General features: G+C 33.2%; 1 protein-coding gene and 2 long non-coding RNA genes across 4 annotated transcripts; 1 reads left to right on the plus strand and 2 right to left on the minus strand.

The window, feature by feature from the left end:
• Positions 1–2,579: 2,579 nt before the first annotated feature.
• LOC128546542 (perlucin-like) lies at positions 2,580–4,281 on the minus strand. 2 transcript variants are annotated; one of them, XM_053517262.1, is made up of 3 exons: positions 4,140–4,281; positions 3,354–3,427; positions 2,580–2,684 (listed from the first exon to the last, which is right to left on the minus strand). In XM_053517262.1, exons 1-3 carry the CDS (start codon positions 4,243–4,245, stop codon positions 2,628–2,630), a joined length of 237 nt encoding a protein of 78 aa, XP_053373237.1. In that variant the 5' UTR covers positions 4,246–4,281; the 3' UTR covers positions 2,580–2,627. The 2 variants fall into 2 exon arrangements, with proteins under 2 accessions (XP_053373237.1, XP_053373236.1); XM_053517261.1 differs by having other exon boundaries at positions 3,328–3,427.
• Positions 4,282–4,791: 510 nt separating this feature from the next.
• LOC128546543 (uncharacterized) lies at positions 4,792–9,679 on the plus strand. Its single transcript, XR_008366018.1, has 2 exons — positions 4,792–5,497; positions 6,356–9,679. It is a non-coding gene; the product is annotated as an uncharacterized LOC128546543 (long non-coding RNA).
• Positions 9,680–10,493: 814 nt separating this feature from the next.
• LOC128546882 (uncharacterized) lies at positions 10,494–16,352 on the minus strand. Its single transcript, XR_008366199.1, has 3 exons — positions 16,266–16,352; positions 11,710–11,810; positions 10,494–10,580 (listed from the first exon to the last, which is right to left on the minus strand). It is a non-coding gene; the product is annotated as an uncharacterized LOC128546882 (long non-coding RNA).
• Positions 16,353–18,370: the final 2,018 nt, after the last annotated feature.

Here is an 18,370-nt window from a genome sequence, read left to right on the forward strand (position 1 = left end):
ATTGAATGTCGTGCAAAAGACGACATTGGACATACGACATTCGAACTCTGACCAACAAAAACTGATTGCTCCAATGGTATCGTTGGACTCAACGAAGATAGTGCTTGATTTTTCAGGACTGCCTTGCCAGCTCTGAAAAGTTCGGTCTATTCGTTCTAGGTACTGGCTTGCCCTTTGCAATAAGGTATCATTTATCAAAATCGGACATCAGGTTATAAAGACATGACTCCTCTGACACCCCTCTGTTTAATATAATGAAGAAGTATGCATATGTTCACGAAAAATGGTATATTTTGAGACAGTTCCCCGACTAACCCGTCGGCGGTAAAATTATACAAATTACATATCTGTTTAGACAATGTTTAGATTTAATCTATTTAATCTAAGTCATTTCATTAAACTATCTTGTGTTTGAAACATTCTACAATTATCTGAAGTTCATGAAAACAAGGACTTTTTCTAACGGATCCAGCTTTTATCCTAAATTACATAAAGACGGACGAATAGATGTAGTCTTTTTTGTCACAAACTTTCAGATTTTGTCATTTTCTATCGAAACAAGTTTTTATTTGCAGTTATTTACCCAAAATGAATAAATATTTTATAAGAATTATTTTTCTTATTTTGTCGTATGTCCAATGTCGTTTCTTGCACGACATTCAATTTTTTTCGAATACCGTATGTCGTATGTCGCGCACTGAACGACATTCAATTTTTTTTGTCAAAGTTCGAATGTCGTATGTCCAATGTCGTTTTTTGCACGACATTCATTTTTTTCGAATGTTGTATGTCATATGCCGCACACGGAACAACATTCAAATTTGGCTTGTCAAAGTTCGAATTTCGTCTGTCCAATTTCATTTTTACACGACACTCAACTTTTTACGGATGTCGTATGTCGCATATCGCGCACTGAACGACATTCAAATTTTGTGTGTCAAAGTTCGAATGTTGTATGTCCAATGTCGTTTTTTACACAACATTCTTTCTTATTCGAATGTCGTATGTCGCACACTGAACGACATTCAAATTTTGTGTGTCAAAATTCGAACGTCGTATGTCCAATGTCGTTTCTTGCACGACATTCAACTTTTTACGAATGCCGTATGCCGTATGTCGCGCACTGAACGACATTCAATATTTGTGTGTTAGAGTTCGAATGTCGTATGTCTAATGTCGTTTTATGCACGACATTCATTTCTTTCGAATGTCGTATGTTGTCTGTTGTGCATTGAAAGACATTCAAATTTTGTTTGTCTAAGTTCGAATGTCATATGTCCAATGTCGATTTGTGCACGACAATCAGTTTTTTCCGAATGTCATATGTCGTATGTCGCTAACTGAACGACATTCAAATTTGGTTTGTCAAAGTTCGAATGTCGTATGTCCAATGTCGTTTTTTGGACGACATTCATTTTTTTCGAATGTCGTGCACTGAACGACATTCAAATTTTGTCTGTCAAAGTTCGAATATCGTATGCCCAATGTCGTTTTTTACACATTAAATTTTGTCGTATATCGTACGTCGCGTACTGGGCGACATTCTCTTTTTTTTAATGTCGTATGTTACAGCTGATGTATATGCCCAATATATATTCTAGTCTTTCTTGCATTTGCTTAACCTTTTTTTATAGACTGGCGCTCTTGTATATTAGTATTGGGGTGACCGTATCACATGAATTTCTCTAATTATCTATGTTGATTGATAGCAAATGTGTGCATATGAGAATACATGATGTTGCATTATCTAATTTATAGAATGCATAGAATAAAATAAAAAGTAAAAAAAGGAATATTTCTAAACTTTTAATTTAAGTAATGTTTAAAACAGAGTTTCAGGTCGATGATTCTAAAAACAAAAAGATTTATTGTCAGACAACAGTTCTGACATGTGCATTTTTCAAAACTGTAAACCTAGGAATATTTTTTTCGACCTGTCGATCAATCACAAATCAAATTTCGATTAATTCAGAAGAACATGTTAATCCGTAGAAGGAAATATCCTTGTACTTCCTAACTGGAACATTTTGGCAATATCAGATACTTTTTTAGTATATAAATGTTTTGACTCATGTTACTCTTTAACTAGGGGATGTGAGTTGTGCTTCATATTTATTGCCTCTCATGAACATACTCAGTCAAACCGAGTCTGCTGTTATGTTGCTTGGTTGCGTTCTACGCTTCCAAAAGTTCCTTTTACATATTTTATTATTTATCGTGTGCTTTTATGATTTCAGACATATATTGTACTTGTAGAAATTAACAGTATAATTTTGTTTGACTATGTATGAATTTTAATGCATCTCATATTTTGCTTTATCATTAGTAAAAAACTTAAATTTATAATGTGACATTGAATAATTCACAAATTTGCAATACTCTGTATTCGGTATTGTTCGCGGAGGTTTTACTTTCACTAAAACTCGCCAATAATGCCGCTCGCGATTTCTATTATTCTGTATCATCTCCTTTAATACTAACCCTCACACTTCGCTAATTCGTAACACCGCCAATAAGACTTCTAAACATTTAACTGCTAAATAATCCATTAGCGAAAAGTTATACAATTTACTATAATATATCTTAAATAAAGAAGGTAATAAGCTTTATTGTTATGTCATTAATTTCTAAATGAACCAGCTCACAATAAAATTCATCCAACAATTTCTGTTTGTACGCCGAGCCTGTAATTAAAAGTTGTAAACACTCAGTTCATTCATAATTTATATAATTATAACAGTTTCAAACAGAGAGTAAGGAGCGCTTATGCATTTTTTTTTAAAATTTGACCAATTATGCACATTTCTATTTAATAAATGAATGATACAAAAGCGTGATATTTACGCATATCATAAACCATTCACCTCAGAGTTGCTTGCCCCATGATCCACCTTGATTTAATTTTGCAAGCTGTCATATATCTTTTTCATTTATTATGGTCTGAATTTAAAACATTCAGCGTAAGAGTTGTCACGCTTTTGGACTTTATTCAAAACATGGGAAGAAAACTTGTAAGCTGTGCGATAACCTGCTAGGAACAGCATCGAAACGCTATTCCTAGATCTCTGGTTCGAATGCGGTCTTGCAGCGCATTTGTATCAAACTATGGCATAATGATAAGAATTTGACTTTTGAATGAAATTTCTTTGTTTTAAATCATTCCATTAAGAGAGAGAGAAAACACATATTCAGCAGCATGTTTGCAAATGCAGCTCCTAACTGTATAGTTTTAACGCATGTTCATGAACAATTTACAAATACACTTTGATATCTATTTAGATTACAAATTTTTTTTTTGAAAAATAAGCAATTTGTATTACAACTTACTTTGCTTCACATATGAAATTTCGTACAGCATCACAATTTCGATCGTTCCAAAGTGCATTGTGCCCGTTGTATCTAATTTCTATGCAATGTTCAAAAGCTCCTGGAAAACAGTTTTGTTTAACTTACAAAGACAAGATATAAAAAGTATTAAAGGAAAGCCTGACTTTAAATGGAAGCCTGTCTTATCCGGCACTGTTAATCGGTCCTGGCACATTCGCTATATGTTATATAGAAAAAGCTTAGACGTCCAAATATGAGTGAATGCACGAAAACCATGAAACAACCCGATTTTATTACTTTGATCGGTGTTCATAAGAAATTGATCATTATCAATTAACGATGTGGTCGCCGTTTTACCCCTGATCATTTTATTCAGTTTTTAAACTGTTTTATATTGAAAATAGCTAGCCTCACGTCAACTTCTGTATAAGACATTTCATAACAGACACAATTACAAAATCAAACTGACAATGTGTTGAAGGTATCGTTTCTTTATTACAGGATAAGTTTAAAATAACTGCTTTAAAAACAACAACGCTTACAGTTTAAGACTACAGATCAGTTTTAAAATTGTTCACGAAATTGTTCTGTTAAATGTATGAAATGTATTAATAAAAAATTGTGTGAACATACCAGATATATATTCATTTCAAATATCAAACCACTTTAAATTTTTAGTTGCCTTGACATAAAGCAATCGGTACACAAAGTCATGTAAATGATAAACCTTGTTTAACTGACAACCTGTTTAAACCGATACGATCAGTCGGCCCCAATGTGTTTCTGGTAACTTTAGGCGGAATTTACGTTACCTGTATTATCAGGTTGACCTGTTTCAAAATTTGTGTAGCCGTTATGAGGGATGACCTCCGAGTGACCATTTTCGAAAAACCAGCGGAACTCATTTTCTGACAACATGTCCCCTACATTTATCCAGTAGTTTTCGTCGCTGATGGAACCTGCATAAATAATTATAAATAACTTTTCGACATGTTTTGCCAATTTATTTCAAACGCGAGTATATGCTTTGTGTTTATTTTTCATGTAAATGTACACAAGGGCATATATTCATGAAGTCTCTAAAACTAACGAGTGAAAGTGTACACGATTACATCAATTAAATAAAAACTTATCTTATATAGTATTTTATTTTTTTTACAAAAAGTCTTGTTTGTTGATAACATGAAGTTAACTATGTTAAAACAAACCAGAATATTGATTGAGTATGCTATTACTCTCATTATAAATTCGTCATATTTTCAGCTTTTATGTTTTAAAATGGCGATAAATTGACATACTCATTCTTTCCACACCGTTACATCAACTAACTTTATGGTACGAAAAGGCAATATGTATGGCTAACAACGACGTACAAATGATTTCAGACATATTGTTTTCTATGCAACCATCGCAGTAATTAGGGTAGTTCGATACATTTTTGTGCGCATGCACGAATAATCTCGGTTTACGTAAAGTCGAAAAATTTAAGTGTGTTGAATTTTACTTATTTCTTGCTTGCTTTCCAAGAGAATCTTCAATAATCGGCGTCTTAATGGAAAAGGTAGAAGGAATCTATTCGTTGAGGCTTTAAATCTAAGTTTATCGCGGGATTTTTAACGACATTCACCGGTTTCGTAAAGCGGTCGTTTGTTTTGGCGCAATGCGGAAGTGTCGTCTTGATGCAGTTTTTTGGCTAAAAAGTTGACGAATTCTTCGTCTCACTACATCTGTCATTTGTTTTACGTTTGCCATCAGTTTTAGGCAGTAACTGTTAGCTGTCGAGAGTACCGGAACAGACTGTGAAGTATTTCTATAGATCTAAATATGGTTCGTAAAAAAGGACAGTTTGTCTGGCATTCGGAATTCCTACACTAGTGATCCACGAGGACTTTATCCAGTTTCCAGAATGGCAGGAAGGAGGACTTATTGAATTAGACCACTTGTCAAGGCAGCTTACAAAAGTCAGAAATTTAAAAGCAGCCACTGGGCGACAGTAAGCTTGTCTACATTTTCCATAAAATTTCCAAAATAAATACTGGGAAAAAAACATGGAAATACATACGACATTGATCAACACAAAATAGCACAGCACCAGAATGAATGCGGAAGTTGTCACGAGTGGTGTGGCATTGTTCCTGTTCATTTATGGTTTACAGATTCCAAAAGTCTGGTGAGTCATGTAAAATATATTGTATTGTCATTTGATAGTAGATCATACTGTACTGTAATTGTTTATTAATTATTTTAGTTCATTCTAAAGCCCTCAACAGACGGTAGGTTTTTGTTGTACAACACCAGTTAAATTTAAGATGTACAGCCAAATGTTATCGTGTGTACGATGCTATTCCTTGATTTCGTAAATCTTTCTTGACCTACAGATTAGGACATGTTCTATTTTGTAAGATTTGAGCCGCGTCATGAGAAAACCAACATATTGTCTTTCCGACCAACATCTGCGCAGTCTTGTCCATGCTGTTCGCTATGAAACGGTTTCTCTAATTGCAATAGACTTTGAAAGCAAACATCATGGATCCTGATCAGACTGCGTGGATGCACAGGCTGGTCTTGATCCATGCTGGTCGCAAAGCCACTATGTTGGTTTTCTCATGGCGTGGCTCATTTGTGTCATGCATAATCCAATTCATGGGATATTATTTTTTATTAAGAATTGTTACATTCTTTTCAGTACCTAATGCACTATGTTTACTAGGTAAAGCTCTGTTATTTAAATGGGAGTGGAATACTGTCTGAATGTGAAAGATGTACAATTTTAAAATTGAGATAATTAGTGTTGTACAACTAGAACTTAATATCTGTTGAGGCCTTAAGGTTCTTTTATCTTTCTGGAGTAATGGACCATTGTGCTTAAATATGTTTTATCATGATGATTTATGAATGAATCAATAAAGACCTAGTATACATAATTTTAAAATATTTAATTATAAGTAATCAAGTTAGTATTCTGTAACAATGCGAATTGTATTGATTGTCAATTTTCAGAACCAGATAGGATTATGTCTATTTTCAGAACCAGATATGAGTAGAGTACAGTTTGAGAAATGTCTTGGTAGAACAGATACTAAGGAAATAATAAAGAGCAGAACAGACCACATTTCTCCTTCTTATAACTGGTAAAGTTCCAAGTAAGGGCGAGTACATAATAATAATGCAGCCCCAGTGGGAGTTCGTGATGAGGTGTCAATGTGTGGTCGTTAAATGATGTGCAGTCAGATTGACAAGTATTTGAAGTAACATTAATTTATAAATTATCAATTCTGAGAGAACTTTTTGCTGAGCTTTGTGCAGGATACTCTTAAAAAATACGTGATTACGGTGAACCAGAATTTTATATTATAAGTACAATGTCAGATGTACTTCAGACTTCACACATATGTTGATGTTTATACATATGTGGTGATTAATTTGTCAAGTGAAGAAATTTTATGAATAATGTTAGTGGGTGACAGAACAGAAGTACAAAGTCAATTACAGAGGTCGACAACACTGAGTTTAGGATACAGAAAAAATCCGGTGATTCTGACGAAACAACATACATAGAAAGATTATACTAGTAAAATGAAAACTTTTAGTGTATGGAAAAGTTTGGAAACAGGTTTACCATTGACAGAAGAGACAGTATTTACAGACTGGTCTACACTTATTTTGATTTGACTTTTACACGGTGATTCCTCCAGTAAACAGCTAGTGATCTGAGAAAATTGTGTTCATTATATCACACAGGTTTAGAGTGAATGTAAAATTAATGTGTATTTAAATCAATCAAAATTTTTCAAAATTGGATGTTGAAACTTTACAACTGTTTAGTATTTCAGTAATCAGTTAGGATTTTTGAGTGATTTCAATAAAGTACAAATAATAAAAAAAAGGAATCACTATCAGCCAAGATGATGTGCTATTGTAAAAGATAGAAAGAAAATTCACAAGTCACATTAATTTGGTAAAAGGGATTTTAACAGAATTAAACTATAATTGGTGAAGGATTCTGCATGTTGTATCAAATAGCTATAATGTATTTTGTAGTTCTTTGGATGTGTCTTCTATCTATCTTTTTCAAACTAAATTTTATCTCTTAAATCTATTGAAATTGCCATCAAAATAAAAATTTCTTTTAAAAACAATATATTTAACAATTAAAAGGTATATTCAACAAGCCAGTGCTTTGTTACTAATCTTAGTCAGTGGAATTTATTTTTAGACTTGTCCTATTTTTTTGATTCAGTTTCTGGATCCCCATTTATTAGTTACTGTACACATTTTGGGATTCCAGCAATTTTCCACATCCTCATTACAAGGTAGTATTGATTTTTCATTGGTCCAGTGGTTAACTAATTTTAGCATAAAGTAAAACTGTTCTATTAATAGATTTTCAGAAAATCTGTTTGAGTTATTTATACCCAGTATACAAATTGATGTACTTTTATTTGATTTGAACATCCTGAACAAATTACAGGTTTTCTTTGCTTTATATAAGAGAATTTTGGTAAATTTCATTGTTGAAAGGACCAAGGTACTTTTCTCAAATAGTCAATTAATAGAAATTTTCAAATATAATATCTTGTGCAGTGAATTAAAAAGAAATTTATTTATTTCAGTACTAGTCAGTTCTGAACTTGAAAGATACTTTGATAGGTTTTTGGTCTACTACACACTTTATATATTTCTATGGCCTGATTAGAAGTAGCCTGTTGGCTTAATTCAGTAACTTATTATAGGAAGAATTATTTAAGGTAGCTCAACACAACTTCTGCACATAATCTAAGGTGATTTATTATCATATATGATATAAGATAATTTTCATTGAGAGTCCTACATACCAGAACATTTTTGAGTGACACTAAGAAATATTTTAGATTACTTGGGGTGGTTCACTACCTGTTAGAAATATTTAAGGTGATTAACCATTTGTTAGAAAATGATAATACGGTACGGTACTGGGACTTGTTTTTGTAGGCAATTATCACAACATGAAATTTTATAGGTGCTGAATTGGAGGTCATTTCCTCCATGGTTATTGTCGTGGTGTTTATAACTCCCCCGCCACAAGGGGTGGGGGTTATAGGAATGGTCTCTGTCCATCCTTCCCTACTTCCTTCCTTCCATAATATTTTGTGTATATCCTAAACCCCTTGAACATGTTGAAGGATTTTCATAAATCTTGGTTCAAATGATCACCTCATCAAGACAATGTGCAGAACCCATGAGTCACCCATGTCGGTTCAAGGTCAAGGTCACAACTCAAAGCCTTCAATTTTGTGTCTGCTCTGTATCTCCTAAACCCCTTCAAGTGTGCTGTTAACAGACAGCTTTTGTGATAATTATATCAGGAGCACATAATTCCGGACAAGCTGGTCTAATCATACCCAAAATTGAGTTATTCCAAGAGCTTGTGCTCGTATACATTGCCATTAAATCTGATCAAAATTGTTATGAAAATGTTCAAACTAGAGCGTTAAAATTGTCAAATATTGCAACTTTTTATATAACAGGGACAGATAACTCTGGACTTGCTAGTCTGAAAATGCCTGAAATCTAGGTCTTGCAAGACCCTTTGGCCGTACACATTGTCTATTTTAGACAATTTTCTAAGTTTATTCGAGATTTCTTTAAATAAAAATGATACAGTTGTAAAAAATTGGTAAATATTGCTATTTTTTACTATATCAGGGGCACATTACTCTTGATATACTGGTTGGATCATCCCCATATTGCAACACATTCCAGATTATGTAGCCATGCATATTGTTTTTATACTTTGGTGAAGATTGTTATAGTAATATTCATGCTGGAGTGTTAACAATGCTATATAATTCATACTTAACTTTAAAAAAGTGGGTGGGGTAATATTACATCTGTTTTTTTATGATGAAATGTCGATGTAAATGGTTTGGAACTATTTTGTTATTTAAAATTATGTTTTGCACACATGTTCATATTGTTAAGGCGTTTTTTTTTTTTTCATGAAAATATTTGTTGTTATAGCTTATTTACCAGCAAACCCCAATATTCTAAAATTTTGGTACTTTCATGATAAAATACAGAATATCTCTCTTATATGTTCGGTGACCCCCAATTTTTTTACCCTTATTTTGAAGCAATTTTGAGACACAATATATACAAAGAGTATTTCAAAAATCTTAATTGTAGAAATAATGTTATGCTATCTTTAGACTGATACAAGTACTGGTCCCATTGGAAAAAAGTGGGTGGGGTAATTATATTGCCTTGTGAAAATGAGTAACAGTATTATGTGAAAATCATTAAAATTTCATACTGACTTCATAGCATATTCAAACTGAATTGTTAGAAATACAATTATTTTACAACTGATAAAGATAGTATGTGTTTTGAAATGTACCCCCAATTTTTCCAGGTTTTTAAAATTTCACTTTTGTCTTGACAGTGTGTGTAGAAAATGGCCGATATAATGAAAAGGAGTTCGGTGACCTACCGTTTTTTTTTTGCTTTTATATGAAATAGATACTAAAGATCTTCAAACATGGAAAGTATGAAACAATTCTTAATTGTAGAACAAATTGGCCTGAAACGTATCCAACATCCTTAAAGTCGTCATAACTAGCACAGAATATTAATTTTAGCATGTACATCAGCCGTAAATAAACTTTGTCATTTGCACGGGTTACGTGTAAAAGTGACGCAAATACCGTCAATATGTTCTGCAATGTATACCATGTACGCGCAGTAATATTCAGCAATGTTTACCATAAAATACCGTCAATAATGTTGTGCAATATTTACAATGTGCACGGAGTGAACTAAGCCGACGATGATATTCTGCATGTTAAACATGTACACGAGATAACATGTAGTCTATAATACTATGCAACGTTTACCGTGTACATGGTGTACGCGTGCTAGGCGCTAATATTTTGTCAATGGTATTCTGCAATGTTTACTATGCACACTGGTTAATATGTCAGCAAAATATTCTGCACAGGTTACCCTGTACACGAAATAACTTGTCAATAGTGCTCTGCACATGTTACCATATACACAAGCTTATATACCGTCAATAATATTCTACAAGGTTTACCATGTACACGTGTTACATGTGATAACGCCGTCAATGATATTCAGCAATGTTATCATGTACACTGGTTAAATACCATTAATAATAATCTAGAATATACACAAGTTAATATGCCATCGATGATTATCTGCTCGTCGGCCGTCTCTATCCTTAGTAACTCGCCACCAAATAACTTGCAATATTCCTAATAGTACATAAAAATACCTTTTAATAGTGCGCAATTGAATACCTTCTTAATGCCCTTTTTAATACTTATTTTAGTTTGATGTAATACTGGCTTTAGACCTAAGTAACGATTTTCATACTCAAAAGCATCATTTCTGATTTTTGATTCATAATACGTTGGAACTTACATACAAACACATTAAATAATGGAAGCTTACTATACAAAATGATTAGTTTTTAACCTTTAACCCGATGCCGGCAATTGATTCTGCCTTTGCGACCAGTGCATACCAAGATCAGCCCCTTCAAATAACAAGTAGTACTGCCCAAACTGAATGATGAGCAAGTCCATTTTTTTTAATTTAGCAGAGTAAAGGTTGAATAAATATATATCTAGCAACAACTTACATGATCTCATTTGATTCAGTTCAATTACTGTACGCTAAATGCTTTTAAAGTGGTGATGTTTTATAAGCATCGTATGCAAAAACAAGTCCTTACACGACATCACTGAAAAGAAGATCTAAGATTCCGATTTGTTAAAATTATTTCCAGAACGGGTAGGCACCCAGATAACGCGTATTTGAACTCTGAGTGTTCAAACAAGTTTTCAGTTAAAGGTTTGCCAAGTATTATGAATATTGACAGTTTATGAAGTGCGTTTTTATCAGTATGACGCGCACTGTATGTTCTTAACACCGTTGTCCATTACCATACACTTTCCTTTCAAATTGTTAGCACAATCCAAATGTCTCACTACGTTATTTAACAGTACGGTTAAGGCAATATGAAAACGCAAAAATATGAAATGCAAACTATTGATTATGCGACTTGGATTTGCAACGGTTCGAAATTAAAAAGTCCATGTGTTGTTACGATTATGAATATATAAATTTTGTATCGAATAGTTGATACATCATAAAAGAAAATTCCTAAATATGATTTATTATTTCGTTAAGTTTCATGAGTTTGTTATGTCATTTCTGTGTCATGTGTCAGAAAATGAATTCCTTTTTAAACAGAGTTAACTACTAATTTCCTCGTGCCACTGAAGGACAGCTGTTCAACAAAGTGTAGGTCTATGAAGCAAAACAATATAGACATTACAAACATTTTACTTTCTTATACGAAATATATAAAAATCTTACTCTGCTGTCTATCCAGTTTGCTTTTATGGCCACAACTTTATAGCAGACATCACTATGGCGTTCAAAAGTATCTGGACATAGAGCTAGGCATGTACCTATTGCTGTAAACATTTATGTAAGTAAATATATATCATAACCAATTCTAAATAAATATCTATCAACTCTTCGATGAAACTGAATACAATAACTTGTTCCATTGATTCTTTAGGCTGTACCAAACAATGTGGTTTCAAAAACTACAGTCCCTAAACAAATATGTTGGAGTACGAAACATTGACACCTTTTTAAACCCGTTTCCCCCTAAAATGCACCATTTACTCTTCAGATTGCTGTACTAGTGTATACTTTAAGCGGTATTTTCTAAACTATATGCAGTACATCCAACAGGCGTATATTTCATAAGTCACAACGTACACTAGCAACGTTGTTTACATATTTAACGTCATTATATTAGATACGCTCATGTATGTTGTTACTTGACAATAGAACATTTGCCTTTCAAACAACTGTCTTTTGCCGACTATTTGATTGTTTCAGCGATTTTTAACAATGTATCAATTAATTCAAAGTAAATGAATGCAAACAAAATTTGTAGGTCATGGTTAGGGCAATATTCATTCAAGCGGACGCCTCAACTGGACGCTTTATAACCTTTAACACACACATATATATTTCATATCAAATAGAATTTTCTAAAATATGATATGCATTTCTTAACATCCCGAGCGATTTCTGAATGAAACTGTATATTGACCAGAGGTCATAACGCTCGATTACATACCTCACTCCATTATAAAAGATACGTATACTGTGTGTTATGACGCAAGGTTTTCCAACAACGACAAATAGTTAACGATTCTATCTTTCAATAAATTTATGCACTAACTGATGAAAGAGAAAAGCGACTTAAAATAAGGAATAAATCGTAATTAACGTAACTTCCATTCCACTTCACTAGACTGTTAAATGTCCATGTGGTTATTTTCGGTTTTTGTTTATTTAAACACCCACGTGTTTTCCATTTCAAATGAAAACTACTCATACATGTATGCGACTTAGATATCAAATGCCGCTTTGTCAGAAAAAAGTCTGATCTACAGTTAATACCAGAATGTGTATGTTTTACTTATGAACGATCATAAATTTTATGAATATGTCTGCTTAGTCTTAGCCTTATGTAGTGTGATATCGTTGGTCTGATTCTATAACCAAAATTTTGAGGACATACATTTATTTACTGAATGAATACTTACTGTGCATACATGCGTACATGCAATACAAACTTTCATGTTAAAAGGGTTCAAAGGAATAAATATAAGGATTTTTTAACTTTTTTATTTTATTATATGATAGGACTGTTTTCTGAAACTGTTAACGAATTACAAGAAGGCTTACATATTTGTAAAGAGTACTGTGATTAATATAACTTCGTTGTCAAGGCGAGAAATACAGAAGTCACGATTTTTTTTGTAAAAAAAGGAGGCACGGTTGAAAAGAATGTTATATGAAGATATACGAATAGAAATTGACAAAGAATACATATTTAGGTATAGTGCTTACTACATGTGGCTCACATTCTGAAACATATGGTGCATTATCAAGACAGGCATTAAAGGCAAACTTTTAGCTTAAAATTTACATACATAATTCACAGACCTTACAGTTAAACAAGTACAGTCAAACTCGCTTCATACGAACTCATCCGGACCTAAGTAATATGTTCGTATCAAACGAAATTCGTATAAATGAATGTATGACTCCCCGGATAATTTGTCCGAGCAAGTTGGGCAGTATCACTGGTATCGTTGGTGAATAGATTTCGATATATGGAAGTAGTTAATAGTTTTAAACTGATTTAGTTAATTTATTCAGACAACATTGAAATTACACAAAAAAAGTCATAATTATACATGTCAAACTGTATTAATTGCAATTTTAATGTGCTGTCGAGGTCCAGAGCGCCAAATTATATCCACCGACAACATTATTTCTATAATGAAGCTTGTACTATATAACACTCATTCTAAGAGGGATAAAAGTTTATATATTTTGTAAGACACGGCCTACCTCTATCAACAATAGAACATCAATAATGTGTTTAAAATTATCTACACCTTGACTATATTATTTTTTTCAACACATCTTATTTACTTTGAATATCAGCATTGTACAGTTTCAAACTAGTACATGGTCAAGCGTAACGATGGCGAAATGGCCTCCGATTTCTAAAATTAATTCGTATTAAAAGATGGAAAATTATTATATTTCAGCTAATTGGGACTTCCAAAATGTGTTCGTATCTACCGATTATTCGTATGACCGAAATAATTGTACAAAGAAAATAGAAGGACTCGGCCGGGGAATCCGAAATTTGTTCGTTTTATCCGAAAATCCGTATCAAGCGAGTTCGTATTAAGTGGACTCGACTGTACTTGACCTTTTTTGATAAACTGTTTACACGTATATTACATTATGGAAGTGAAGACTTGGAGATAAATGACTCTAGGAAAAAAGAAAGTATACAATTACACCTACGCGCGTTCAATAACAAACACAAAATAATTTTATATATGGTAAATGATGACACTCAAATATAATAGAATAGTTATAAAATACAGGTTATAATAAAAATATTTAAAAGCGACAATGAAAATTACAACAAACAAATTTATAATATGACGGTTTAAGACATGGAAAAAATCAATTTAGGACTTGATCAAGTTTGTTTGTTCCAAGGAGTAGTAAATGAAAATCTATTTATTAGTTAACTGAAACATAAAATAAAGAATACGTTTAGTCAAGACTGGAATCATACAGAGTCATGTAGTTCAACATGCGTTCCAACATATAAGATGTTTCCAGAATACAGTTATAAGATATAATAAGATACAATAAATATAAAAAAATTAGATATGCTTTGACAAGATTAAGACTTTCTGCAAACAGATTAGCGATCGAGACAAGAAAATGGTATGAACCAAGAAAAGTTGAAAGAAACGAAAGGAAATGCTTAATATACTGATGAATTTCATTTTTGTTGGAATGTAAACATTTTAAGGAACTTTGAATTCAGTACAGTCATACATATTTTTTTTTTTTGGAAAAGACCGTATATCCTGAAGTTTGCTGAAATGTTGTCATTAGACTATCCGACAATAATAAAAAAAATCTGTCAATGTATACATTTAAAGCATTTGAGAAAAGAAAGTCTTTAAATCTTATGTCAGACTAAACTTATGACTACTTGCTGTTTTTTGGTTATTAGCTAGCTTTCTTCCAAAACCGTTGATTATCCATCTTATTTGTATATTTTATATTATTAACGCTGTCAATAGACTCAATACACAATGAAGAGTCCAAAGACCAGAACTAATAAACTTTCGATAATTATTGCATCTGCCCATGCAGCTGACAACTAGTATGCAACTGACAATTAGCATAAAGTATGAAAATCGGTATATTAAATGCATTGTAGGTACCATGATCTACAACTTGTGGAGGCCAAACGGTTTATTTATTCTAAAGTTTAAGTCCATATAACATAGACATGGAAGTAACATTGAGTGTCAGGGGCCAGTTATTTAAATGAAACGTATAGATATACTTTAAAGGCATTTATATCCAACTGGTTATTTATGAACTAAGTATTCCTGCGTACGAGTAATAACTGTGTAAAACAAATAAATGCTTGCATCGATTTTCTTAGCTCCGTGTAGACGTCCGGTTCTAAAATCTTACATGAGGTAACGGAAGTCAGACGAAATAGAAACGGTTATCCATCCATGCAGATTTAGCGGAAACTTGCGGAGAAAGTAAACGGTTATGTGACACGTTTCTTCCCACCATTATTTTTGTCTAGTCCCATCCTTTACATTTTCAGATAATGCGGTACAGGTCGTGCATTTTGGACCATTTTTGCCCAAAAATTTAGAGTCCTGAAACCGGAGTTTTACTCGTTTTTTATAGAAACAACGGAATCGACAGGCTGTAAATGTCACATGATGAAATGATAAATACATGCAATACATGCACTCAACGCTTCCTGTGAATTTCTCAAAATTGGATTTTTATGACTTTTTGCAGATTGGTAGACTTTTCAAATTTACTGTCCCTTACCCCCATTGCACATTTTTTCTTAAATTAATCAAGTGTCGTAAAGTAGAATATGGTCTGTATAACTGAACACAATGTTATAAATAATAAACGTTATCGGCATATCTAAAGATAACACTATTGAATCCGACCACCTATGATGATTTCAATTGATACCATTTGATGCTTTTCATGTATTTAGTTATGTTTGCATTTATTTACACGTCTTTGTAAACTCACAGGCATATTGCCTTCTGTATGAATAAACTATCTATCTTTCTGCAAGCAAGTCCGGATTTCTTAATGTAAGCAAGCCCAGGATTCTTGAGAATGCCTAATGGGTTTCAACGTAGATTAGAAGTTGTAAAATGTCAGTAATATATTTTAAAAGATAATGTTTATCTTAATAATAAATCAAATATATATAGTGAGAGAAGAAGTAAATATTCTAAATTATTACTAACCTACTACTGCAAGTATAAGATGAATCATTTTCACTGCTAGTTAACACGTAGCCCAAGTCCTTGCCACGTTCCTTTGGCAAATAAATCTTATCTTTGTCCTCATTTGATAAACCATTTATGTTCATATCACAGTCGAGCATCTACGTGTGTAATCCTATTTAGTGTGTGGTTAAATGTGGAGATTGATATGTTTGCCTTTTATTTCAAACTGTGTTGTTTGATTATATTACCATAGTTTCTGTGATGGAATTCAATGTCAATGTAAGACTTAAGAAATAACAACTTTTCATAGAGTTGTTAAATGCTCTGAATACAACGTGTTTGGTCTCTCGTCGTGATATATACAAATTAATAAAAACAAACAAAACAATCGGCTGATTCTCGCTCAGATCTTGAACAGAAAATATATATTCATGACAGACGAAAGCCTGTGTTACTTTCATATATTTTATGTGCCAGTATTAGGCGTAAAAGTATCGATTTTACACCGACAAAGATCCTTTTTTACATTACAAATTTCGGCATTTTACAAAGATTACACGAACGACTCATTTATTTTAGTAAACGCTGCATTTTGCTCACATTTGAAGAGTTACCTTTCACAGTTTGAAAGAAACTGTAAACCTGACTGCGAGCTATTATTTTCAACCAGTCGCTACTTTGACATTTACTGCTTATTAACTACTGATGATATTTAATTTACTGTAAGATATGATGTATCTCTTCTTTACTTAGTTTTGATCTTTTGTTTTGTTGAGTCATATGGTGATTTTTAGGACTTGATGGTAGAGGAAGATCAGAGTCAAAGTAAGACGTCTTAAAAATTGAAAAATCTTGCCAATAAAGTAGTAATCTTTCTGTTTTGTTGAAATATTCCTTGTTAAAAAGTATTATGTATCTTCATTTAGAGTGCTCTGGTGCTTTAACTGTCATTGTAAAGCACTACATGAAAAGAGATTGTTTTTTTTCGCTCAGTTTCACATTCAATGACTTGCTTGGATCAAGTGTTAGATTGAAATATATATATATGGATATAATTAGAGGGCCTCCGTGGCCGAGTGGTTACGATCGCGGACATCGAATCACTTGCCCCTCATCGATGGATTCGTACCTCACACGCCGTGTTGAATTGAGAAAGCCATCCAGCTCGCTTAAAGAAAGTCGGTGGTTCTACCCAGGTGCCCACTCATAATGAAAAAATGCACGGTGGGGCACCTGGGGTCTTCCTCCACGATTAAAGCTGGAAGGTCGCCATATGACCAATATTTTTTTCGGTGAGACATTTAACCCAGCAAACTAAATAAAATAGATATAATCTGTTGCTAGGCAAACTTACTTGCCATGTGACAGTGTCTTTAAAATGTTATATGTAAAATTGACACGCCCGCTTATTGCAAAATGGCATAATGAGGGAAATATTATTTATTATATTTTATTGTTTTTAGATGATGGATTTGGATGTGATGATACATATGAAACATGTTACACTAATGCTGTTTCAGTCAAGAATGATTTATTTTGTCTGGTTTTGTACCGAAATCTGACAAATCATAGTGGAATCCTGTTCAAAATTTTGAATTTTGGGGAGCAAATTTAAATTCTAAGGATTTTTGTATACCAATGCCTTATAAGAGAATAGAAAAAAGCATTTCATACTCTTTCAGATATTGAGAAAGACTTAAGGATACACAGGAGAGTGTTGGTTAAGAAAGTGGCCAGTTTTGTAGGACAGATTATTTCTTTGTCTATTGTACTTGGAAGTTTGTGTCAGTTAGTAATGTAGCATATTCTGGTAGGGGGCCTCCGTGGCCGAGTGGTTACGGTCGCTGACTTCAAATCATTTGCCCCTCATCGATGAGGGTTCGAGCCTCACTCGGGGCGTTGAATTCTTCATGTGAGGAAGCCATCCACCTGGCTTACGGAAGGTCGGTGGTTCTACCCAGGTACCCGTTCGTGATGAAATAATGCACGGAGGGGCACCTGGGGCTTTCCTCCACCATTAAAGCTGTAAAGTCGCCATATGACCTATCATGTGTCGGTGCGACGTTAAATCCAAAAAAAAGCATATTCTGGTTATGAGGTGATCACTGTTAATGGGATTGCCC

Source organism: Mercenaria mercenaria, chromosome 11 (assembly GCF_021730395.1).
Source record: "Mercenaria mercenaria strain notata chromosome 11, MADL_Memer_1, whole genome shotgun sequence".
Taxonomy (NCBI): Eukaryota; Metazoa; Mollusca; class Bivalvia; order Venerida; family Veneridae; genus Mercenaria; species Mercenaria mercenaria.

Bases quoted from the DNA above. Each gene is read 5' to 3' on its own strand.
- LOC128546542 (XM_053517262.1), bottom strand. From the start codon at position 4,245: ATGTTGTCAGAAAATGAGTTCCGCTGGTTTTTCGAAAATGGTCACTCG. The intron at 3,428-4,139 runs GTAACGTAAATT...ACTGTTTTCCAG, and splicing joins AGGTCAACCTGATAATACAG to GAGCTTTTGAACATTGCATA. The intron at 2,685-3,353 runs GTACGAAATTTC...TTTTAATTACAG, and splicing joins ACGATCGAAATTGTGATGCT to GCTCGGCGTACAAACAGAAA.